At 54.0% G+C, this 24,005-nt stretch overlaps 1 protein-coding gene across 1 annotated transcript in view; it reads left to right on the forward strand.

The window, feature by feature from the left end:
- LOC121274315 (carbonic anhydrase 14-like) overlaps positions 1-24,005 on the forward strand; it is a gene marked incomplete at its 5' end in the record, with an annotated part of 54,869 nt that overhangs the window by 10,265 nt on the left and 20,599 nt on the right. Inside the window, 3 exons of the mRNA XM_041181558.1 lie at positions 19,365-19,385; positions 21,282-21,461; positions 22,568-22,710. Of these exons, the coding sequence (XP_041037492.1) occupies positions 19,365-19,385; positions 21,282-21,461; positions 22,568-22,710 (344 nt within the window). The remainder of the gene's footprint in view (positions 1-19,364; positions 19,386-21,281; positions 21,462-22,567; positions 22,711-24,005) is intronic.

Consider the following 24,005-nt stretch of genomic DNA (forward strand, 5'->3'; position numbering starts at 1 on the left):
TAATAGGAGGAGGGAGAGAGAGAGAGACAGAGGGGTTTAGGGAGGGAATTCCACAGGTCAGGGCCCCAGGCAGCTGAAGGCACAGCCATCAATGGTGGAGCGATGGGAATTGCGGGGTGGTCAAGAGGCCGGAATTGGAGGAGTGCAGAGATCTTGAAGGTTTGTTGTGGCTAGAGGAGGTTACAGAGATAGGGAGGGTTGTAGGGGCTGGAGGAGGTTACAAAGATAGGGAGGGGTGTAGGGGCCAGAGGAGGTTACAGAGATAGAGAGAGGGGTAGCGGCTGTAGGAGGTTAGAGAGATAAGGAGGGGTGTAGGATCTGGAGGAGGTTACATAGATAGGGAGGTGTGTAGGGGCTGGAGGAGGTTACAAAGATAGGGAAGGGTGCAGGGGCTGGAAAAGGTTACAGGGATAAGGAGGGGTGTAGGTTCTGGAGGAGGTTACAGAGATAAGGAGGGGTGTAGGGTCTGGAGGAGGTTACAGAGATAGGGAGGGGTGTAGGGTCTGGAGGAGGTTACAGAGATAGGGAGGGGTGTAGGGGCTGGAGGAGGTTACAGAGATAGGGAGGGGTGTCAGGGCAGGAGCTGAAGGTGGTTACAAGATAGAGAGGGGTGTAGGGGCTGGAGGAGGTTACAGAGATAGCGAGGGGTGCAGGAGCTGGAAGTGGTTACAGAGATAGGGTGGAGTGTCAGGGCTGGAGGTGGTTACAGAGATAGGGAGGGGTATAGGGGGTGGAGGAGGTTGCAGAGATAGGGAGGGGTCTAGGGGCTGGAGGAGGTTACAGAGATAGGGAGGGGTGCAGGAGCTGAAGGTTGTTACAAGATAGGGAGGGGTATAGAGGCTGGAGGAGGTTACAGAGATAGGGAAGCGTGTAGGGGCTGGAAGAGGTTACAGGGATAAGGAGGGGTGTAGGTTCTGGAGGAGGTTACAGAGATAGGGAGGGGTGTAGGGGCTGGAGGAGGTTACAGAGATAGGGAGGTGTGTAGGGTCTAGAGAAGGTTACAGAGATAGGGAGGGGTGTAGGGTCTGGAGGAGGTTACAGAGATAGGGAGGGGTGTAGGGGCTGAAAGTGGTTACAAGTTGGGGAGGGGTGTAGGTTCTGGAGGAGGTTGCAGAGATAGAGAGGGGTGTAGGGGCTGGAGGAGGTTACAGAGATAGGGAGGGGTGTAGGGTCTGGAGGAGGTTACAGAGATAGGGAGGGGTGTAGGGGCTGGAGGAGGTTACAGAGATAGGGAGGGGTGTCAGGGCTGGAGGTGGTTACAGAGATCGGGAGGGGTGTAGGGGCTGGAGGAGGTTACAGAGATAGGGAGGGGTGTAGAGGCTGGAGGTGGTTACAGAGATAGGGAGGGGTGTAGGGGCTGGAGGAGGTAACATAGATAGGGAGGGATGTAGGGGCTGGAGGAGGTTACAGAGTTAGGGAGGGGTGTCAGGGCTGGAGGAGGTTACAAGATGGAGAAGGGTGTAGGAGCTGGAGGTGGTTACAGAGATAGGGAGTGTTGTAGGGGCTGGAGGAGGTTACAAAGATACGGAGGGGTGTAGGGGCTGGAGGAGTTTACAGAGATAGGGAGGGGTGTAGGGACTGGAGGAGGTTACAGAGATAGGGAAGGGTGTAGGGGCTGGAGGTGGTTACAGAGATAGGGAGGGGTGTAAGTGCTGGAGGAGGTTACAGCGATAGGGAGGTTTGTAGTGGCTGGAGAAGGTACAGAAACATGGAGCGGTGTAGGGGATGGTAGAGGTTACAGAGATAGGGAGGGGTGTAGGGGCTGGAGGAGGTTACAGAGATAGGGAGATCTGTAGTGGCTGGAGAAGGTTACAGAGACATGGAGCGGTGTAGGGGATGGTAGAGGTTACAGAGATAGGGAGGGGTGTAGGGGCTGGAGGAGGTTACAGAGATAGGGAGGGGTTGTGGGGGCTGGAAGAGGTTACAGAGTTAGGGAAGAGAGTATGGGCTAGAGGAGGTTACAGCGATAGGGAGGGATGTAGGGGCTGGAGGTGGTTACAGAGTTAGGGAGGAGTGTCAGGGCTGAAGGTGGTTACAGAGATAGGGAGGGGTGTAGGGGCTGGAGGAGGTTACAGAGATAGGGAGGAGGTTACAGACGTAGGGAGGGGGGTAGGTGCTGGGGGAGGTTTCAGAGATAGGGAGGGTTGTAGGGGCTGGAGGAGGTTACAGCGATAGGGAGGGGTGTAGGGGCTGGAGGAGGTTACAGAGTTAGGGAGGGGTGTCGGGGCTGGAAGAGGTTACAGAGATAGGGAGGAGAGTAGGGGCTAGAGGAGGTTACAGCGATAGGGAGGGGAGTAGGGGTTGGAGGAGGTTACAGAGATAGGGAGGGGTGTAAGGGCTGGAGGAGGTTACAGCGATAGGGAGGGTTGTAGGGGCTGGAGAAGGTTACAGAGACAGGGAGCGGTGTAGGTGATGGAGGAGGTTACAGAGATAGGGAGGGGTGTAGGGGCTGGAGGAGGTTACAGAGATCGGGAGGGGTCTAGGAGCTGGAGGAGGTTACAGAGATATGGAGGGGTTGTGGGGACTGGAGGAGGTTACAGAGAAAGGGAAGGGTGCAGGGGCTGGAGGAGGTTACAGAGATAGAGAGGGGTGTAGGGGCTGGTGGAGCTTACAGAGATAGTGAGGGGTGTATGGGCTGGAGGAGGTTACAGAGATAGGGAGGAGTGTCAGGGCTGGAGGTGGTTACTGAGATAGGGAGGGGTGTAGGGGCTGGAGGAGGTTACAGAGATAGGGAGGGGAGTAGGGGATGCAGGAGGTTTACAGAGATAGGGAGGGGTGTAGGGGCTGGAGGAGGTTACAGAGATAGGGAGGAGGTTACAGAGATAGGGAAGGGGGTCGGTGCTGGAGGAGGTTTCAGAGATAGAGAGGGTTGTAGGGGCTGGAGAAGGTTACAGAGATAGGCAGTGGTGTTGGAGCTGGAGGTGGTTACAGAGATAGGGAGGGGTGTCAGGGCTGGAGGAGGTTACTGAGATAGGGAGGGGTGTAGGGGCTGGAGGAGGTTACAGAGATAGGGAGAGGTGTAGGCGCTGGAGGAGGTTACAGAGATAGGGAGGGGTGTGGGGGCTGGAGGAAGTTACAGAGATAGGAGGGGTGTAGTGGCTGGCGGACTTTACAGAGATAGGGAGGGGTGTATGGGATGGAGGAGGATACAGAGATGGGGAGTGGTGTAGGGGCTGGAGGAGGTAACAGAGCTGGTGAGGGTTGTAGGGGATGGAGGAGGTTCCAGAGATAGGGAGATGTGTAGGGACTGGAGGAGGTTACAGAGATAGGGAGGGGGTGTAGGGACTGGAGGAGGTTGCAGAGATAGGGAGGGGTGTCAGGGCTGGAGTTGGTTACCGAAATAGGGAGGGTTGTTGGGGCTCGAGGCGATTACAGAGATAGTGAGTGGTGTAGGGGCTGGAGGAGGTTACAGAGATAGGGAGGTCGTGTAGGGGCTGGAGGAGGTTACAGAGATAGTGAGGGGTGTAGGGGCTGGAGGAGGTTACAGAGATAGGGAGGGGTGTAGGTGCTAGAGGAGTTGGCTGAGATAGGGCGGGGTGTAGGGGCTGGAGGAGGTTACAGAGATAGGGAGGAGTGTCAGGGCTGGAGGTGGTTACAGAGATAGGGAGGGGTGTAGGGGCTGGATTAGGTTACAGATGTAGGGAGGAGGTTAAAGAGGTAGGGAGGGGTGTAGGTGCTGGGGGAGGTTTCAGAGATAAGGAGTGTTGTAGGGGCTGGAGGACTTTGCAGAGATAGGTAGGGGTGTAGGAGCTGGAGTTGGTTACAGGGATAGGGAAGGGTTGTGGTGGCTGGAGGATGTTACAGAGATAGAGAGGGGTGTAGGGGCTGGAGGAAGATACAGAGATGGGGAGTGGTGTGGGGGCTGGAGGAGGTTACAGAGTTAGGGAATGTGTAGGGGATGGAGGAGGTTACAGAGATAGGGTGGTGTGTAGGGACTGGAGGAGGTTACAGAGATAGGGAGGGGTGTCAGGGCTGGAGTAGGTTACCGAGATAGGGAGGGTTGTTGGGGCTGGAGGAGGTTACTGAGATAGTGAGTGGTGTAGGGGCTGGAGGAGGTTACAGAGATAGGGAGGGGTGTAGGGGCTGGAGGAGGTTACAGAGATAGGGAAGGGTGTAGGGGCTAGAGGATGTTACAGAGATAGGGAGGGTGTAGGGGCTGGAGGAGGTTACAGAGATAGGGAGAGGTGTAGGGGCTGGAGGAGGTTACAGAGATAGGAAGGGGTGTAGGGGCTAGAGGAGGTTACAGAGATAGGGTGGGGTGTAGGTGCTGGAGGAGTTTACAGAGATAGGGAGGGGGTGTAGGGACTGGAGGAGGTTGCAGAGATAGAGAGGGGTGTCAGGGCTGGAGTAAGTTGCCGTGATTGGGAGGGTTGTTGGGGCTGGAGGTGTTTACAGAGATAGTGAATGGTGTAGGGGCTGGAGGAGGTTACAGAGATAGGGAGGGGGTGTAGGGGCTGGAGGAGGTTACAGAGATGGGGGCGCTGTAGGGGCTGGCGGAGTTTACAGAGATAGTGAGGGGTGTACGGGCTAGAGGAGGTTACAGAGATAGGGAGGGGTGTAGGGGCTAGAGGAGGTTACAGAGATAGGGAGGGGTGTAGGGGCTGCAGGAGGTTACAGAGATTGGGAGGAGTGTCAGGGCTGGAGGTGGTTACAGAGATAGGGAGGGGTGTAGGGGCTGGAGGAGGTTACAGAGATAGGGAGGTGTTGTGGGGGCTGGAGGAGGTTGCAGAGATAGGGTTGGGTGTAGGGGCTAGAGGATGTTACAGAGATAGGGAGGGGTGTAGGGGCTGGAGGAGGTTACAGAGATAGGGAGGGGTGTAGGGGCTGGAGGAGGTTACCGAGATAGGGAGGGTTGTTGGGGCTGGAGGAGGTTACAGAGATAGTGAGTGGTGTAGGGGCTGGAGGAGGTTACAGAGATAGGGAGGGGGTGTAGGGGCTGGAGGAGGTTACAGAGATGGGGGCGCTGTAGGGGCTGCCGGAGTTTACAGAGATAGTGAGGGGTGTAGGGGCTAGAGGAGGTTACAGAGATAGGGAGGGGTGTAGGGGCTAGAGGAGGTTACAGAGATAGGGAGGGGTGTAGGGGCTGGAGGAGGTTACAGAGATAGGGAGGAGTGTCAGGGCTGGAGGTGGTTACAGAGATATGGAGGTGTGTAGGGGCTGGAGGAGGTTACAGAGATAGGGAGGAGGTTACAGAGGTAGGGAGGGGTGTAGGTGCTGGAGGAGGTTTCAGAGATAATGAGGGTTGTAGGGGCTGGAGGACGTTACAGAGATAGGTAGGGCTGTAGGAGTTGGAGGTGGTTACAGAGATAGGGAGGGGTTGTGGGGGCTGGATGAGGTTACAGAGAAAGGGAAGGGTGTAGGGGATGGAGGAGGTTACAGAGATAGGGGTGTAGTGGCTGGAGGTGGTTACAGAGATAGGGAGGGGTGTAGGGGCTGGAGGAGGTTACAGAGATAGGGAGGAGGTTACAGAGATAGGGAGGGGTGTAGGTGCTGGAGGAGGTTTCAGAGATAGGGATGGTTGTAGGGGCTGGAGGAGGTTACAGAGATAGGGAGGGGTGTAGGAGCTGGAGGTGGTTACAGAGATAGGGAGGGGTGTAGGGGCTGGAGGAGGTTACAGAGATCGGGAGGGGTGTAGGGGATGCAGGAGGTTACAGAGATAGGGAGGGGTGTAGGTGCTGGAGGAGGTTACAGAGATAGGGAGGGGTGTGGGGGCTGGAGGAGGTTACAGAGATAGGGAGGGGTGTAGTGGCTGGAGGAGTTTACAGAGACAGGGAGGGGTGTAGGTGATGGAGGAGGATACAGAGATGGGGAGTGGTGTAGGGGCTGGAGGAGGTTACAGAGATAGGGAATGTGTAGGGGATGGAGGAGGTTACACAGATAGGGAGGTGTGTAGGGACTGGAGGAGGTTACAGAGATAATGACGGGGTGTAGGGACTGGAGGAGGTTACAGAGATAGGGAGGGGTGTCAGGGCTGGAGTAAGTTACAGAGATAGGGAGGGTTGTTGGGGCTGGAGGAGGTTACAGAGATAGTGAGGGGTGTAGGGGTTGAAGGAGGTTACAGAGATAGGGAGGGGTGTAGGGGCTGGTGGAGGTTGCAGAGATTGTGAGGGGTGTAGGGGCTAGAGGAGGTTACAGAGATAGGGAGGGGTGTAGGGGCTAGAGAAGGTTACAGAGATAGGGAGGGGTGTAGGGGCTGGAGGAGGTTACAGAGATAAGGAGGGGTGTAGGGGCTGGAGGAGGTTACTGAGATAGGGAGGGGGTGTATGGGTTGGAAGAGGTTACAGAGTTAGGGAGGGGTGGAGGGGTTGGCGGAGGTTGCAGAGATTGTGAGGGGTGTAGGGGCTAGAGGAGGTTACAGAGATAGGGAGGGGTGTAGGGGCTAGAGGAGGTTACAGAGATAAGGAGGGGTGTAGGGGCTGGGGGAGGTTACAGAGATAGGGAGGGGGTGTACGGGCTGGAGGAGGTTACAGAGATTGGGAGTCCGACGAGTGTTATAGAGGGATTGGAACTGGAGGGGGCGAGTTTTAATATCGAGGCGTTGCCAGACCTGGAGCCAATGTAGTTCAGCGGGCACAGTGTGGGGCAAGGCGGGGTAGGGGTGGGGGTTTTGGGGAGGTGATATGTGAATGGGACTTGGTCCACATCAGGGTACAGGCAGCAGAGTTTTGGCCCAGCTCCTTCAGGGAGTGTGGTCAAAGAGAGCATTGGAATTGTCTGGGGCAAATGGGGGCATCGAAGGCATTGGTGAGCGCAGTGCCCCTAATAGAGCTCGCCTGATGTCCCGGTGCCCGCTGCCCCCATGCCATGCCGGGAGAGGAAGGGGTAGACTCCGACCCTTTAAACGGAGGCTCATGTGGATTCACAAAGTGAAGAAGTGGGTGACAGCTCTCTCCCCTGCGCCCTGTCCGACAGTCGACTCTCAACCCAAAACAAACCACTGCGCTTTCCAACCAGGCGCTGGAATGTGTGAGGCACTCTTCAGACAGGGCTGAGAAGAATGAAAATGTGCACTTTGTGAATGCTTAAGAGTATTAAGCGCAAAACCTCTTATATTAAAATGTTTAAAACTCTGAAGTATTTTAATCGCAAGGACCTTGACCAGTTACTGACCGGACAGCTTTGTAAGATACAGCAGCCGTGTGCATTTCTCTAGCACCTATTTGCATTCCCCCCCCCCCCACCCCACCCCCAAGTGCTTTACCAGCCAATGAAGTGCTAAACCCTGAAGTGTGATCCCCGTTGTAACAAAGTCAATTTGCGCACAGCAAGCTCCCACAAGCAGCAACGTGGGAGCGGCCCAGATCATGAGTGAGGTTGGCTGAGGGATAAATATTGGCCCCAGGACACACGGGGTTGGGGTGGGGGGAGAGCCCCCTACCTGCTCTCCTATGAAATATCGGCCCTGAGATCTTTGCTGCCTCACTGAGAGGGCAGACAGGGGGCCTCGGTTTGACGTCTCTGACGAAAGACGGCGCACAGGACAGTGCAGCACTCACTCAGCACTGGGGTGCTGGGAGCGTCAGCCGGGATTATGGCCGATCCCGGGGATCCTCTGAGACAGAGGTGCGGAATTCTCCTCAATGACCCCCTGGCACCGCATGTCCAGGCACTTTTACGTCAAGGGATGTTTACTGGTGAGCTCTCACTGGCTGTGCATCGGTTAGCGCGATACCGTGAAATTATACTGCGCTCTTCCGCGATTGAAGTTTTAAACCACCTCCATCAAAATGGAGGACCGAGTCAAGTGAGGGCAGCGAAAACTTGGCAAGTGGCTTCCCATGAAATCATGAGCAAGATCCACCTTAACAGGGCTGTTCCACCTTAAGAAGCGATGGATGGATTAAGGAATGGGGGGAGTCTCTGCGAGGGGCTTGAAATGTGATAGGAGGTGACGGAGCCTCCAGTATTTGCACAGAGACCCATAATCTCAGCAGACGCCTGACTCACTCCCTTGCAGCTTGGGCACCGGTCGACTGACAGGGGGATGGAGCCAGCAGTGAGAGCGCTAGCAGTTTGGAGCATGTTTATGCTGCTGTCAGGCATTGGTCAGACGGACACAGGGACGGGGGGTAAGTTTGACTCCAGTCCCTCGTGAACCAAGCATTCGTTTTCCTCCTGCAGGCGCCGGTCAGGGCAAGCTGAGCCCGTGCGGAGTCAACGGAGCGATGCACCGCCCCATGCCCCTTAACCCCCCCCCCGCGCCCTTTAACCATTCCTTCAGACTCTCTCCCTCCTTTCCTCACGGGGAACCGCCACTGCCGGATACCCCTGTGAGCTGGCGAACAGCTATTGAACTGCGGGCGGCATCACTGCCGACCTCCCACCAGTCCCAACCATCAGGCACGGGCTTACGAGTAGATGATTAGAAGTGGAGCTTCAGCTCACCCCATCCCGGCAGCCCCCCAGCACTTACCCACCGCCGCTCCCCACCACCCCCCCCCCCCACCCCCGCCAAACACACCGACACCCCGCCACCAGCACAATTCCCGGTTCGTAAGCCCCTCCGAGGCCCCATACTGCGGCGCCTCAACTATTCATAGTACGCAAGCTCCCCACGCCCCAACCCCACAAACAGATACCGATCATCGCTTGCTCATTCTGCGCGGTGGTTCTGATTGGTGGCCTAAATTTTGCAAGAGTGTTTTTGGGACAGGGCACGAGGATTGAGACAAACAAGGAACCATTGTCCCCTGCCTGCCCCGCTGTGTGTGTGTGGCTTTTTTTTAAAAATTGGAGTCAGTGACGCCTTTAATAATTGGGCATCTTCCAGCCGGTGCAACCAGGTGTAAATGCTCTTACCTAGCCCGTTCCTGCAAGTGCTAATCTTCCAAATGTTTGATGCTCCTGTGGCTGATCCAAGGCATGTCATTATCATGTTCCTTTCTAAACCTCCTCAGTCTCCCGATGGGCCACGCAGGTTCCAGACGCATGCAGCCATGGCTCAGTGGGTACCTCCCTCGCCTCTTCAGTCGGCAGGCTGTGGACGTGGAGCTCCCAGGTCGGACGCTCCCGGCGCCGGTACGGAGGGAGTGCCGCACCGCCAGAGGCGCCGTCTTCCGGACGAGGCGTTGAACTGAGGCGCTGACCAAGTGGCTGTGAAAGATCCCGCGGCCACTAGTGGAGGAAGAGCAAAGGTGGGGGGGGGTTACCAACCCCACCACATTGTCTTGGGACATAATGTTTGTCCCTCAGCTAACATCACTGGGTCGTTATCACCTTGCCGTCATGTGGGAGCTTGCTATGCGTAAATTGGCAGCCGCGTTTCCTGCGGTACAACACTTCAATGAAGCTCTTCGTTGGCTGTGAGATGCCCTGCGGTCATGAAAGGCACCATAGAGTTACAAGTCCTATATTCAAATCATTCCCAGTCTGGCTGGAAACTGTGTAGTTTCAAGTGCCGATGGTCCAGTGCGGGCTTGCACTAGTGGCTGATCAGAACGGCCATCTGGTCCAAATCGTCGGAAAGTGTGAGTGCTTTCCGGAGAGAAGAGTGTGGATGACAAAGGTCATATTACATAGTACAATGACTTACACTTACATAGCGCCTTTATCACAATGAAACATCCCAAGGCGAGGCACAGGAGCATGAGTAACCAAAATATCACCCCGAGCGACATGAGCAGAAATTAGGGACAGGGGACCAAAAGGTGGGACAAAGAGGTTGGTTTGCCTTTAAGGAGCAGAGAGAGGGAAGGAGAGGTTTAGGGAGCGAATTCCAGAGCTGTGGGACCCAAAGAACTGATGGCACGGTCGTAATGGTGGAGCGATGGGAATCTGGACAGTGGGGGTGGGGGTGGGGCAGTGGAAGAGATCTCAGAGGTTACAGAGATAGAAAGGGGTGTAGGGGCTTGAGGAGGTTACAGAGATAGGGTGGGGTGTAGGGGCTGGAGGAGGTTACAGAGATAGGGAGGGGTGTAGGGGCTGGAGGAGGTTACAGAGATAGGGAGGGGTGTAGGGGCTGGAGAAGGTTACAGAGATAGGGAGGGGTGTAGGGGCTGGAAGAGGTTACAGATATAGGGAGGGGTGTAGGGGCTGGAGGAGGTTACAGAGATAGGGAGGGGTATAGGGGCTGGAGGAGGTTACGGAGATAGGGAGGGGTGTAGGGGCTGGAGAAGGTTACAGAGATAGGGAGGGGTGTAGGGGCTGGAAGAGGTTACAGATATAGGGAGGGGTGTAGGGGCTGGAGGAGGTAACAGAGATAGGGAATGGTGTAGGGGCTGGAGGAGGTTACAGAGATAGGGAGGGGTGTAGGGGCTGGAGGAGGTTACAGAGATAGGGAGGGGTGTAGGGGCTGGAGGAGGTTACAGAGATAGGGAGAGGTGTAGGGGCTGGAGGAGGTTACAGAGATAGGTAGGGGTGTAGGGGCTGGAGGAGGTTACAGAGATAGGGAGGGGTGTAGGGGCTGGAGGAGGTTACAGAGATAGGGAGGGGTGTAGGGGCTGGAGGAGGTTACAGAGGTCGGGATGGGTGTAGGGGCTGGGGGAGCTTACAGAGATAGGGAGGGGTGTAGAGGCTGGAGGAAGTTACAGAGGTAGGGAGGGGTGTGGGGCTGGAGGAGGTTACAGAGATAGGGAGGGGTGTAGGGATGGAGGAGGTTACAGAGATAGGGAGGGGGTGTAGGGACTGGAGGAGCATACAGAGATAGGGAGGGGTGTGGGGGCTGGAGGAAGTTACAGAGATAGGGAGGGGTGTAGGGGCTGGAGGAGGTTACAGAGATAGGAAGGGGTGAAGGAGCTGGAGGCGGTTACAGAGATAGGGAGGGGTGTGGGGGTTGGAGGAGGTTACAGAGATAGGGAGGGGTGTAGGGGTTGGAGGAGGTTACAGCGATAGAGAGGGGTGTAGGTGCTGGAGGGGGTTACAGAGATAGGGAGGGCTGAAGGGGCTGGAGGATGTTACAGAGATAGGGAGGGGTGTGGGGGTTGGTGGAGGTTACAGAGATAGGGAGGGGTGTAGTGCTGGGCGGTGATTACAGAGATAGGGAGGGGTGTAGGAGCTGGAGGAGGTTACAGAGATAGGGAGGGGCGTAGGGGCTGGAGGAGGTCACAGAGATATGGAGGGGTATAGGGACTGGAGGAGGTTACAGAGATATGGAGGGGGTGTAGGGACTGGAGGAGGTTACAGAGATAGTGAGGTGTGTAGGGGCTGGAGGAGGTTACAGAGATAGGGAGGGGTGTAGGGGCTGGAGGAGGTTACAGAGAGAGTGAGGGGTGGGGGGGCTGGAGGAGATTGCGGTGATAGCAAGGTGTGTGGGGGCTGGAGGAGGTTACAGAGATAGGGAGGGGTGTAGGGTCTGAAGGAGGTTAGAGATAGGGAGGGGTGTTGGGACTGGAGGTGATTACGGTGATAGGGAGGGGTGTAGGGGCTGGAGGAGATTACAGAGATACAGAGGGGTGTAGGGGCTGGAGGAGGTTACAGAGATAGGGAGGGATGTAGGGGCTGGAGGAGGTTACAGAGGTAGGGTGGGGTGTAGTGCTGGTGGAGGTTACAGAGAAAGGGTGGGCTGTAGGGACTGGAAGATGTCATAGAGATAGGGAGTGATGTGGGTGCTGGAGGACGTTACAGAGATAGGGAGGGGTGTAGGGGCTGGAGGAGGTTACAGAGATAGGTAGGGGTGTAGGGGCTGGAGGAGGTTACAGAGATAGGGAGGGGTGTAGGAGCTGGAGGAGGTTACAGAGATAGGGAGGGGTGTAAGGGCTGGAGGAGGTTACAGAGATAGGGAGAGGTGTAGGGCCTGGAGGAGGTTACAGAGATAGAGAGGGGTGTAGGGGCTGGAGGAGGTTACAGAGATAGGGAGGGGTGTAGGGGCTGGAGGAGGTTACAGAGGTCGGGATGGGTGTAGGGGCTGGAGGAGCTTACAGAGATAGGGAGGGGTGTAGAGGCTGGAGGAAGTTACAGAGGTAGGGAGGGGTGTGGGGCTGGAGGAGGTTACAGAGATAGGGAGGGGTGTAGGGATGGAGGAGGTTACAGAGATAGGGAGGGGGGTGTAGGGACTGGAGGAGCATACAGAGATAGGGAGGGGTGTGGGGGCTGGAGGAAGTTACAGCGATAGAGAGGGGTGTAGGTGCTGGAGGGGGTTACAGAGATAGGGAGGGCTGAAGGGGCTGGAGGATGTTACAGAGATAGGGAGGGGTGTGGGGGTTGGAGGAGGTTACAGAGATAGGGAGGGGTGTAGGGCTGGGTGATGGTTACAGAGATAGGGAGTGGTGTAGGAGCTGGAGGAGGTTACAGAGATAGGGAGGGGCGTAGGGGCTGGAGGAGGTTACAGAGATATGGAGGGGTGTAGGGACTGGAGGAGGTTACAGAGATATGGAGGGGGTGTAGGGACTGGAGGAGGTTACAGAGATAGTGAGGGGTGTAGGTGCTGGAGGAGGTTGCAGAGATAGGGAGGGGTGTAGGGGCTTGAGGAGGTTACAGAGATAGGGAGGGGTGTAGCAGCTGGAGGAGGTTACAGAGATAGGGAGGGGTGTAGGGGCTGGAGGAGGTTACAGAGAGAGTGAGGGGTGGGGGGCTGGAGGAGATTGTGGTGATAGCAAGGTGTGTGGGGGCTGGAGGAGGTTACAGAGATAGGGAGGGGTGTAGGGTCTGAAGGAGGTTAGAGATAGGGAGGGGTGTTGGGGCCGGAGGTGATTACGGTGATAGGGAGGGGTGTAGGGGCTGGAGGAGATTACAGAGATACAGAGGGGTGTAGGGGCTGGAGGAGGTCACAGAGATAGGGAGGGATGTAGGGGCTGGAGGAGGTTACAGAGGTAGGGTGGTGTGTAGGGACTGGAAGATGTCGTAGAGATAGGGAGGGATGTGGGTGCTGGAGGACGTTACAGAGATAGGGAGGGGTGTAGGGGCTGGAGGAGGTTATAGAGATAGGGAGGGGTGTAGGGGCTTGAGGAGGTTACAGAGATAGGGAGGGGTGTAGGAGCTGGAGGAGGTTACAGAGATAGGGAGGGGTGTAGGGGCTGGAGGAGGTTACAGAGATAGGGAGGGGTGTAGGGTCTGAAGGAGGTTAGAGATAGGGTGGGGTGTTGGGGCTGGAGGTGATTACGGTGATAGGGAGGGGTATAGGGGCTGGAGGAGGTTATAGAGATAGGGAGGGGTGTAGGGGCTGGTGGTGGTTACAGAGTTAGGGAAGACTGTAGGAGCTGGAGGAGGTTACAGAGATAGGGAGGGGTGTAGGGGCTGGAGGAGGTTACAGAGATAGGGAGGGGTGTAGAGTCTGAAGGAGGTTAGAGATAGGGAGGGGTGTTGGGGCCGGAGGTGATTACGGTGATAGGGAGGGGTATAGGGGCTGGAGGAGATTACAGAGATACAGAGGGGTGTAGGGGCTGGAGGAGGTTACAGAGATAGGGAGAGGTGTAGGGACTGGAGGAGGTTACAGAGATAGGGAGGGTTGTAGGGGCTGGAGGAGGTTACAATGATAGGGAGGGGTGTAGGGGCTGGAGGAGGTTACAGAGATAGGGAGGGGTGTAGGGGCTGGAGGAGATTACAGAGATAGGGAGGGGTGTAGCGGCTGGAGGAGGTTACAGAGATAGGGAGTGGTGTAGGGGCTGGAGGAGGTTAGAGAGCTGGAGAGGAGTGGAGGGGCTGGAGGAGTTAGAGAGATAGGGAGGGGTGTAGGGGCTGGAGGAGGTTACTGAGATAAGGAGGGTTGTATGGGCTGGAGGTGGTTATAGAGATAGGGAGGGGTGTAGAGGCTGGTGGTGGTTACAGAGATAGGGAAGACTGTAGGAGCTGGAGGAGGTTACAGAGATAGGGAGGGGTGTAGGGGCTGGAGGAGGTTACAGAGATAGGGAGGGGTGTAGAGTCTGAAGGAGGTTAGAGATAGGGAGGGGTGTTGGGGCCGGAGGTGATTACGGTGATAGGGAGGGGTATAGGGGCTGGAGGAGATTACAGAGATACAGAGGGGTGTAGGGGCTGGAGGAGGTTACAGAGATAGGGAGGGGTGTAGCGGCTGGAGGAGGTTACAGAGATAGGGAGGGGTGTAGGGGCTGGAGGAGGTTAGAGAGATAGGGAGGGGTGTAGGGACTGGAAGATGTCATAGAGATAGGGAGGTGTGTAGGGGCTGGAGGAGGTTACAGAGATAGGGAGAGGTGTAGGGACTGGAGGAGGTTACAGAGATAGGGAGGGTTGTAGGGGCTGGAGGAGGTTACAATGATAGGGAGGGGTGTAGGGGCTGGAGGAGGTTACAGAGATAGGGAGGGGTGTAGGGGCTGGAGGAGATTACAGAGATAGGGAGAGGTGTAGGGACTGGAGGAGGTTACAGAGATAGGGAGGGTTGTAGGGGCTGGAGGAGGTTACAATGATAGGGAGGGGTGTAGGGGCTGGAGGAGGTTACAGAGATAGGGAGTGGTGTAGGGGCTGGAGGAGGTTAGAGAGCTGGAGAGGAGTGGAGGGGCTGGAGGAGTTAGAGAGATAGGGAGGGGTGTAGGGGCTGGAGGAGGTTACTGAGATAAGGAGGGTTGTATGGGCTGGAGGAGATTACAGGGATAGGGAGGGGTGTAGGGGCTGGAGGAGGTTACAGAGATCGGGGGTGTTGGGGCTGGTGGAGGTTACAGAGATTGGGAGATGGGTGACATGACAATGAGGGAGCTGAACACATTCTAACTCTTCCAAAATAGATTTGATGCAGCAACATCAAGGCCGAAATAATGGTCGGCTTGAAATGCAGCCTTTAGAGGCAGCTGCCTTTTGCTTAGCGACATTCAGAGAACCTCGATCAGGGGAATCGCTGAGTGCAAGCTTTTAGCTGTAAACACTAATGTGTCTGTCTGTCTTTAGATTGTTCAATATTTAAAGAGCAAATAATCCAATGCCCTTTCCAAATATAGTGCTCTCAAGACAGTAGAAAGATGTGCATTTATTTGGCACCTTTCATGATGTCAGGATGCTGCGGCCAATAGTGGCGCCCCCTAGGAGAGCAGGAGTCAAATATGGGGTTCTTTGTGGCCAGGATAGCTCAGCCCCCCTCTCCATTCCCATGGAGTCATTTAGGCTGAGTCCACTCAAGCTATTGATACAGACACCAATGCAACCAAAGTCCATGCGAGCATGTGTAATGAATGGTCCAATCCATGTTCCCAATCATTCCCGGATAATTCGGGATGGAATCCAGGGGACGCACATTTAAGAAAATTGGCAAGAAAACCAGAGGAGATTTTTTTTTAAAGTAGCAAGTTGCGACCTGGAAGACGCTGCCTGAAAGGGCAGTGGAAGCAAATTCAATAGGTGAATTGGATAAATTCTTGAAGTGGAAGCTGAACTGGACCAGCCATATAAATACCGTGGCTTCAAGAGCAGGTCAGAGGCTGGTAATCCTGCGGAGAATAACTCACCTCCTGACTCCCCAAAGCCTGTCCACCATCTACAAGGCACAAGTCAGGAGTGTGATGGAATACTCCCCACTTGCCTGGATGAGTGCAGCTCCCACAACACTCAAGAAGCTCAACACCATCCAGGACAAAGTAGCCCACTTGACTGACATCCCATCCACAAATGTTCATCCCCTCCATTGTCGACGCACAGTAGCAGCAGTGTGTGTACCATCTACAAGATCCACTGCAGGAACTCACTAGGGCTCCTTTAGACAGCACCTTCCAAACCCATGACTACTATCAACTAGAAGGATAAGGGCAGCAGACACATGCAAACACCAACACCTGGGATTTCCCTTCCAAGCTACTCACCATACTGACTTGGGAATATATTACTGTCCTTCACGGTTGCTGGGTCAAAATCCTGGAACTCCCTCCTGAACAGCACAGTGGCTGAACCTATACCACATGGACGTCAGCTCACCACCACCTTCTCAAGGGGAAATTAGGGATGGACAATAAATGTTGGCCTGGCCAGTGATGCCCACATCCCATAAATTAATAAAAATCCTAAATCTCTCCATATCACTGTGATCTCCTCCAGCCCCTACACCCCTCCCTATCTCTGTAACCTCCTCCAGCGCCTACACCCCTCCCGATCTCTGCAACCTCCCCCAGCCCCTACAATCTTTACTTGCTACTCCCACCCTCTCCCCCAAACCACCCCCCCCCATTCCTCCCCTCCAACCCTCATATTGTCTCCCTCAGCCTGGGGTCCTCTGTCTCCTTCACTCTGGGGTCGTCTGTCTCCCTTGCTCTGGAGTCATCTGGCCACTTTGGTGCTTTATTGGGGATGTGCTAAACCATCTTTTAGGGTCTGCACTCTCCACAACTTGGAGTTTAAAATATTTGTCAAAGGCTTTTAATATCTCACCAAATGTGGTTGAGGATTCATCTATACCTTGGGTTAGGATTAAGTCAGCCGCAAATGCACCAAACAAGTATAAAAATGTATTAACTCGTACTTCTGATTTCTTACTTAGTCCTGCTGCACTCCGACAATTTCAAAATTCCCAGACTCCCAAGTTTGGGTCTGGTGTGTGGCCCTTGCCTTAGCCTAAACTGGTTAGGTAGTTTTAATTTGCTATCCATTGCTGTTTCCCATAAGATGGTCCCACGGCTGCCATTTTTTCTCTCTCTGTGCTTCTTCCCGCACTTCGTCAGTTTCAGCGGGCTCCCGCTGTGATCGGGGGCCCCTTTTTTAAAAAGTTATGAACTGTTAACCCTGCAGAAACTTTTTTCTTAACAACAAGAAGCCAGGGAGTAAACTCTGCAGGTTTTGTTTGAAAACCTTCTCTTCCTTTGGTGCAGCCCGGCCACCTATTGTTCTGGTGCCGGCTGTGGACCCCTTTGTGGAGCTCTCTTGTCGCTGAGCCCTGGATGTGCCGTGCCTATTTGAAGAGGTAAATTCAGCTTTTTTTTTAACTGTGTTTTTTTTTTGCTCACCCTTCTTGTGATTTGGCCAGGCCCGTTGGTTCTGCTTGCATTCAGATCTAGCTTTTCGTCTACACTGCAGAGTCCTCTTTGTTCGTGTTTCACCTTTTTATTCCATTTGTTTTTTTTAAATTTGCTCAGCCTTTTTTATGACCAATGCAGGAACCTTGACTCTGCCCTTTTTGATCAGGTCTGGTGTTGGACTTCCACATGCGCTGGTGCAGTGCTTCAGTCTCCACATCTGCAATGGAGCTTTCTATTTAGGCAGCCTCCAACTGTGTCCTCAATTCTCATTTTTGAGGCATTCTCCAAATGTGTCTTCAGTTTAGGTGCACTTCTCTCAGGTCAGACTTCAGTTTCTTTCGTTTCTCAGCTGCTCCATCTACCCTGAGGTTCTGGGTGCATTAATTTAGCCACCACCAAGTTGTTACCACTCTTGTTATGATCCTTGGCCAGACCCTGGGACGTATGGTGGGGGGAATGGGGAGATATGGTTACGGGCCAAGAACATTTTGTTTATAGTAGATGAAGTTTGAGATTCAAGACAACTGCTTTTGGGATTAAGCCATAAGACTCCACATGTTTTAAACAAACAATAACAAACTTTACTATGCAAGTTCAGAAAGATAAAACAATTCGCAATGTGTATCTTGTCCTCTAACATTCAGAGTAAGTATGAGGTACGTGTGAATTAACAGACCAACTGTGGTCGGACTCACCACTCTATAGAGTAAATGACAGATGCAACCAAGACAGAGTCCATGGATTTTTCAAGAACCCACCCAGATGTCAGTGAACACCAAGTCAAACAATCTCATCGAAAGCCTGCCTCACAGGGCATTCCCAGCTTTACCTTCGAAGATCTCCGCTTTGGAATTTTCTCCAAATGTCGCTCCCACTCAGACGGCTTTAACAATGGCCCACCTCACAGGGTTTCAATCTCGCCTTCCGAGATTCCTTCTCTTTAGATCTGCACTTCAGCCTCTACTTACTGGCCTAGTTCCAGCTCTTTGATAGACAGTTAGCTTCACTGGGCTGGAACTGCCCATGAGTTTCTTCAATCTCCTGTCTCCCGGCTGTATCCAGCTATATATGCCTCCGAGGCCTTCCTCTATCGGTAACCAGGGCCTCCACTGAGCCCTCTTCTCAGCTCCTCAGAACTACACAGCAGTACTTTGGCTGCATAGAGTTTCTACCCCCTACTCCTGACTCTCCTGAAACTGACTGCCTCAAAAAGAACAGTTCATTGACCCTTGAACTGATCTGGAGACCTATCAAAATGCTCCCAGAGGGTCCCACCCTTGTTACTAGGCAGGAATTAATGTAACAAGCATTGAAACATCCTGTACCTTAAATGTTACAATCTCCACAGATTGCTAAGTTAACACCCAGGGACCTGCAGATCAATGGATTTCATAACACTGCATCAAACTGGGGCTGGTACTGTTCAGCAGCTCCACATGAACCCTCGCTCTGCCGAACACCATTAACCTAAAGCTGACAGGGACAGTATTTATTGCCCATCCCTAATTGCCCCTTGAGAATTGATGGTGAGCCGTCTTCTTGAACCACTGTTGTCGGTGTGGTGTGGTTACACCCACCGTGCTGTTAGGGAGGGAGTTCCAGGATTTTGACCCAGCGACAATGAGGGAACGGCCGATATATTTCCAAGTCAGGATGGTGAGTGGCTTGGAGGGGAACTTCCAGGTGGTGGTGTTCCCTTGTGTCTGCTGCCCTTGTCCTTCAAGGTGGTAGAGGTCATGGGTTTGGAAGGTGCTGTCAAAGGAGCCTTGGTGAGTTGCTGCAGTGCATCTTGTAGATGGTACACACACTGCTACTACTGTGTATCAGTGATGGGGGGATGTGAATGTTTGTGGATGGGATGCCAATCGAGCGGGGCTGCTTTGTCCTGGATGGTGTCGAGCTTCTTGAGTGTTGTGGGAGCTGCACTCATCCAGGCAAGTGGGGAGTATTCCATCACACTCCTGACTTGTGCCTTGTAGATGGTGGACAGGCTTTGGGGAGTCACGAGGTGAATTACTCTCTGCAGGATTCCCAGCCTCTGACCTGCTCTTGTAGCCACAGTATTTATATGGCTGGTCCAGTTCAGTCTCTGGCCAATGGTAACCCCCAGGATGTTGATAGTGGGGGTTCAGTGAGGTAATGCCATTGAATGTCAAGGGGAGATAGTTAGATTCTCTCTTGTTGGAGCTGTGAAGCCACAGTCCATTATAAACCTGCAGACCTACAAAATTGCAAAAGGCCAGACCAGTAGATAAAACTAAGAAGCACAAGTAAGAATGAATTACTAGGGATGAGGGATAGGCGTGAGGACTGGTGGAGGGTGGATAGCAATGTGTGTTGTAGCACTTAGTCTACTGAGCACACGCTGGACTGCACTGGCGTGGTACACTCCCTGAGGGATAGGATGAGATGGAGAGGGGTTGGGCAGAGACTCATGTGGAGCAATAATGCTAGCATGGAGCAGAGAGGCCGAATGGCCTGTTTCTGCACTGTAGATTCTCACTCAATCAGTTTATATCTAATCTGTTTTCTTTTCCTCTGCAGGTTCCCAGTGGTCGTACGAGGGTAAGTCTTTTCCAAACAGGGTTTTCACTCCTATTCCCTTTCTATAACCTTCCTGCAATGTGCCCCTGCCTGAGAGGAAATTGAAGCGTCGGCTCCGACCTCTGTCACCGTCCAATCGTGCTCTTGTAGATCACACTCACGTCCATTCTTTTCTCTGTAACTAACCCCCGTGCTGTATCTGTCCTGGGAGTGTTTGATGGGGACAGTGTAGAGGGAGCTTTACTCTGTATCTCACCCCATGCTGTACCTGTCCTGGAAGTGTTTGATGGGGACAGTGTAGAGAGAGCTTTACTCTGTATCTAACCCCGTGCTGTCCCTGTCCTGGGAGTGTTTGATGGGGACAGTGTAGAGGAAGCTTTACTCTGTATCTAACCCCGTGCTGTACCTGTCCTGGGAGTGTTTGATGGGGACAGTGTAGAGGGAGCTTTACTCTGTATCTAAACCCGAGCTGTACCTGTCCTGTGAGTGTTTGATGGGGACAGTGTAGAGGGAGCTTTACTCTGTATCTAACCCCATGCTGTACCTGTCCTGGGAGTGTTTGATGGGGACAGTGTAGAGGGAGCTTTACTCTGTATCTAACCCCGTGCTGTACCTGTCCTGGGAGTGTTTGATGGGGACAGTGTAGAGGGAGCTTTAGTCAGTATCTAACCCTGTGCTGTACCTGTCCTGGGAGTGTTTGATGCGGACAGTGTAGAGGGAGCTTTACTCTGTATCTAGCCCCGTGCTGTACCTGTCCTGGGAGTGTTTGATGCTGACAGTATCGGGGGAGATTTACTCTGTATCTAACCCCGTGCTGTACCTGTCCTGGGAGTGTTTGATTGGTACAATGAGGTTTTTGCCAGTTCTCGTCATGACTCTCTGCGCTGCTCAGAGCTGAGTCCCATCCTGTTCTCACCTGCCTGTGTATTTCAGGAGGGTGGTTACTGGACAGTGATAATGTGTGAGTTCACCCCCTCCACATCCTAGGCCAAATAAGCCTGGCTGGAATTCAGAGACCTTTCAACCAACAAGAACCAGTGGCATTTATATAGCACCTCTAACTTTGTAAAACATATAGAGGTGCTTCACAGGGGAAATATAACAGATAATGCAACCAAGCCACACAATGAGACATTAGGAACAGGCAACTAAAAGCTCGGTCAAAGTGGTCGGTTTTAGGGAACGTCTTAAAGGAGGAGTGAGAGAGAGAGAGAGAGAGAGAGAGAGAGAGAGGCGGAGAGGTTTAGGGAGGGAATTCCAGAGCTCAGGGCCCCAGGCAACAGAAGGCACGGCCGCCAATGGTGGAGCGATGGGAATTGGGAGATGGGCAAGAGGCCAGAATTAGAGGAGTGCAGAGATCTCGGAGGGTTGTCGGGGCTGGAGGAGGTTACAGAGATAGGGAGGGGTGTAGGGGCTGGAGGAGGTTACAGAGATAGAGAGGGGTGTAGGGGCTGGAGGAGGTTATAGAGTTAGGGAGGGGTGTAGGGACTGGAGGAGGTTACAGAGATAGGGAGGGGTGTAGGGGCTGGAGGAGGTTACAGATAGGGAGGGGTGTAGGGGCTGGAGGAGGTTACAGAGAAAGGGAGGGGTGTAGGGGCTGGAGGAGGTTACAGATAGGGAGGGGTGTAGGGGCTGGAGGCGGTTACAGAGATAGAGAGGGGTGTTGGGGCTGGAGGAGGTTACAGAGTTAGGGAGGGGGACGAGGTCAGGGCATGTATTCAAAAGCAGGATGAAGAATTTTAAAATGGATGTGTTGAACGGGAGCCAGTATAGATCAGAGAGCGCAGGGGCTGATGGATGAATGGGACTTGGTGCGAGCTTTAAGATCGAGAGCAGGTGAAAGCAGTCTCCGGGTTTAAATTAACCTGGGATAGATTCCCATAATCCTGACAATGTTATTTATTCCATTTAATCCAGGCCCCCATGGTCCGGAAAACTGGAAGAAGGGACATTTTCACTGTGGGAAAGGATCCCAGTCCCCTATCGATGTTGAGACAGAGGTTGTTAGGTATGACCCCTCCCTGAGACCAATCCAATTAGAGGGATACAGTAAACCCGACAGCAACTTGTTCACACTCTCCAATAATGGTCACACAGGTAAGCATGGTGTCAGAACAGCCTGCCAGATCCCGAAATCATTTCGCTCGTCTTTATTGTTGCCCACGAAGTGCTGACGCTTGGCTGGAGTATGGTCCCTCTGCAATGCTGAGCGTAGGAGCTGCAGGAGGTTACAGAGATAGGGAGGGGTGTAGGGGCTGCAGGATGTTACAGAGATAGGGAGGGGGGTAGGGGCTGGAGAAGTTGCAGAGATAGGGAGGGGTGTAGGGGCTGGAGGAGGTTACAGAGATAGGGAGGGGGGTAGGGGCTGGAGAAATTGCAGAGATAGGGAGGGGTGTAGGGGCTGGAGGAGATTACAGAGATGGGGAGGGGGGTAAGGGCTGGAGAAGTTGCAGAGATAGGGAGGGGTGTAGGGGCTGGAGGAGGTGACAGAGATAGGGAGGTGTGTAGGGGCTGGAGGAGGTTACAGAGATAGGGAGGGGTGTAGGGGCTGGAGGAGGTGACAGAGATAGGGAGGTGTGTAGGGGCTGGAGGAGGTTACAGAGATAGGGAGGGGTGTAGGGGCTGGAGGAGGTTACAGAGATAGGGAGGGGTGTAGGGTCTGGAGGAGGTGACAGAGATAGGGAGGTGTGTAGGGGCTGGGGGAGGTTACAGAGATAGGGAGGGGTGTAGGGGCTGGAGAACGTTGCAGAGATAGGGAGGGGTGTAGGGGCTGGAGGAGGTTACAGAGATAGGGAGGGGTGTAGGGGCTGGAGGAGGTTACAGAGATAGGGAGGGGTGTAGGGACTGGAAGAGGGGGGGGGGGGCGTGGGGGGTGCAGGGTGTCTGAGGAGGCCACGAGGGGATTTGAAAACAAGGATAGGAATTTATTGTAGAATGAGGGAATGTGAGCCAATGCAGCTCAACCAACATCCAGGGGTAATAAAAATGGAAATACTGAGCAGGTCTGGCAGCATCTGAGGAGGGAGAAGGTAGAGATAATGTGAATAGTTATGAAGCAACAATGGGGGCTGGTGCCCAGGAGTCGATGATGGGTAGGATACGGGGCGAGCTGGTTGATGGGAGTGAGGCATGACCTATATAATCACTTGTTCCTCCGATGCTAGTGTTAACAAGCTGTGTGTCTCTGTTCCTCCCCCGCACAGTGCAGCTGACTCTACCCTCCACCATGTCTATAAGCAGCTTGTCCCAACCTTACACAGCCGTGCAACTGCACTTCCACTGGGGGAGCCTCACAGCAACAGAGGGATCAGAACATCAAGTGGACGGACACAGTGCGCATGCTGAGGTAAGAGCCACAGCAAGGAGGGCTAACACAGATTTTGGTTCCTTCGTCCCATTTTGCCCACCATAGTGTCGTCCATCTGTGGCCCTTGCTCAGCACACTGACTGCCAGAACGCTCACCCATGTCTCAGCTACATTCCAGATCTGAATATTCCAACGCTCCCCAGACCGGCCTTCCATCTTCCACCCATCATAAACTTCAGCTTGTCCAAAACCCTGCTCCCCCGCTCTGCTCCGCCACCGAATCCTAACCCGTGCCCCGTCCTGCACACCCTCCACTCGCTGTGTTCGCTGACTTACACTGATTTCCATTCAGCAACAACTCCATTTATAAATTCTCAGCCTCGAGTTCAAATCCCTCCGTGGACTCGCCCATCTCCTCCCTATCTCTGTAACCTCTTACAATCCCTACACCCCTCCCTATCTCTGTAACCTCCTCCAATCCCTACACCCCTCCCTATCTCTGTAACCACCTCCAGCCCCTACACCCCTCCCTATCTCTGTAACCTCCTCCAATCCCTACACCCCTCCCTACCTCTGTAACCTCCTCCAATCCCTACAACCCTCCCTATCTCTGTAACCTCTTCCAATCCCTACAACCCTCCCTATCTTTGTAACCTCCTTCAATCCTTACACCCCTCCCTATCTCTGTAACCTCCTCCAGCCCCTACACCCCACCCTCTCTCTGTAACCTCCTCCAGCCCCTACACCCCTCCCTATCTCTGTAACCCCTCCAGCCCCTACACCCCTCCCTATCTCTGTAACCTCCTCCAGCCCCTACACCCCTCCCTATCTCTGTAACGTCCTCCAGCCCCTACAACCCTCCCTATCTCTGTAATCTCCTCCAGTCTCTACACCCCTCCCTGTCTCTGTAAATTCCTCCAGTCCCTACAACCCTCCCTATCTCTGTAACCTCCTCCAGCCCCTACACCCCTCCCTATCTCTGTAACCTCCTCCAGACCCTACACCCCTCCCTATCTCTGTAACCTCCTCCAGCCCCTACACCCCTCCCTATCTCTGTAACCTCCTCCAGCCCCTACACCCCTCCCTATCTCTGTAACCTCCTCCAGTCCCTACACCCCTCCCTATCTCTGTAACCTCCTCCAGTCCCTACAACCCTCCCTATCTCTGTAACCTCCTCCAGCCCCTACACCCCTCCCTATCTTTGTAACCTCCTCCAGACCCTACACCCCTCCCTATCTCTGTAACCTACTCCAACCCCTACACCCCTCCCTATCTCTGTAACCTCCTCCAGTCCCTACAACCCTCCCTATCTCTGTAATCTCCTCCAGCCCCTA

Source organism: Carcharodon carcharias, assembly GCF_017639515.1.
Source record: "Carcharodon carcharias isolate sCarCar2 chromosome 36 unlocalized genomic scaffold, sCarCar2.pri SUPER_36_unloc_1, whole genome shotgun sequence".
Classification (NCBI taxonomy): domain Eukaryota; kingdom Metazoa; phylum Chordata; class Chondrichthyes; order Lamniformes; family Lamnidae; genus Carcharodon; species Carcharodon carcharias.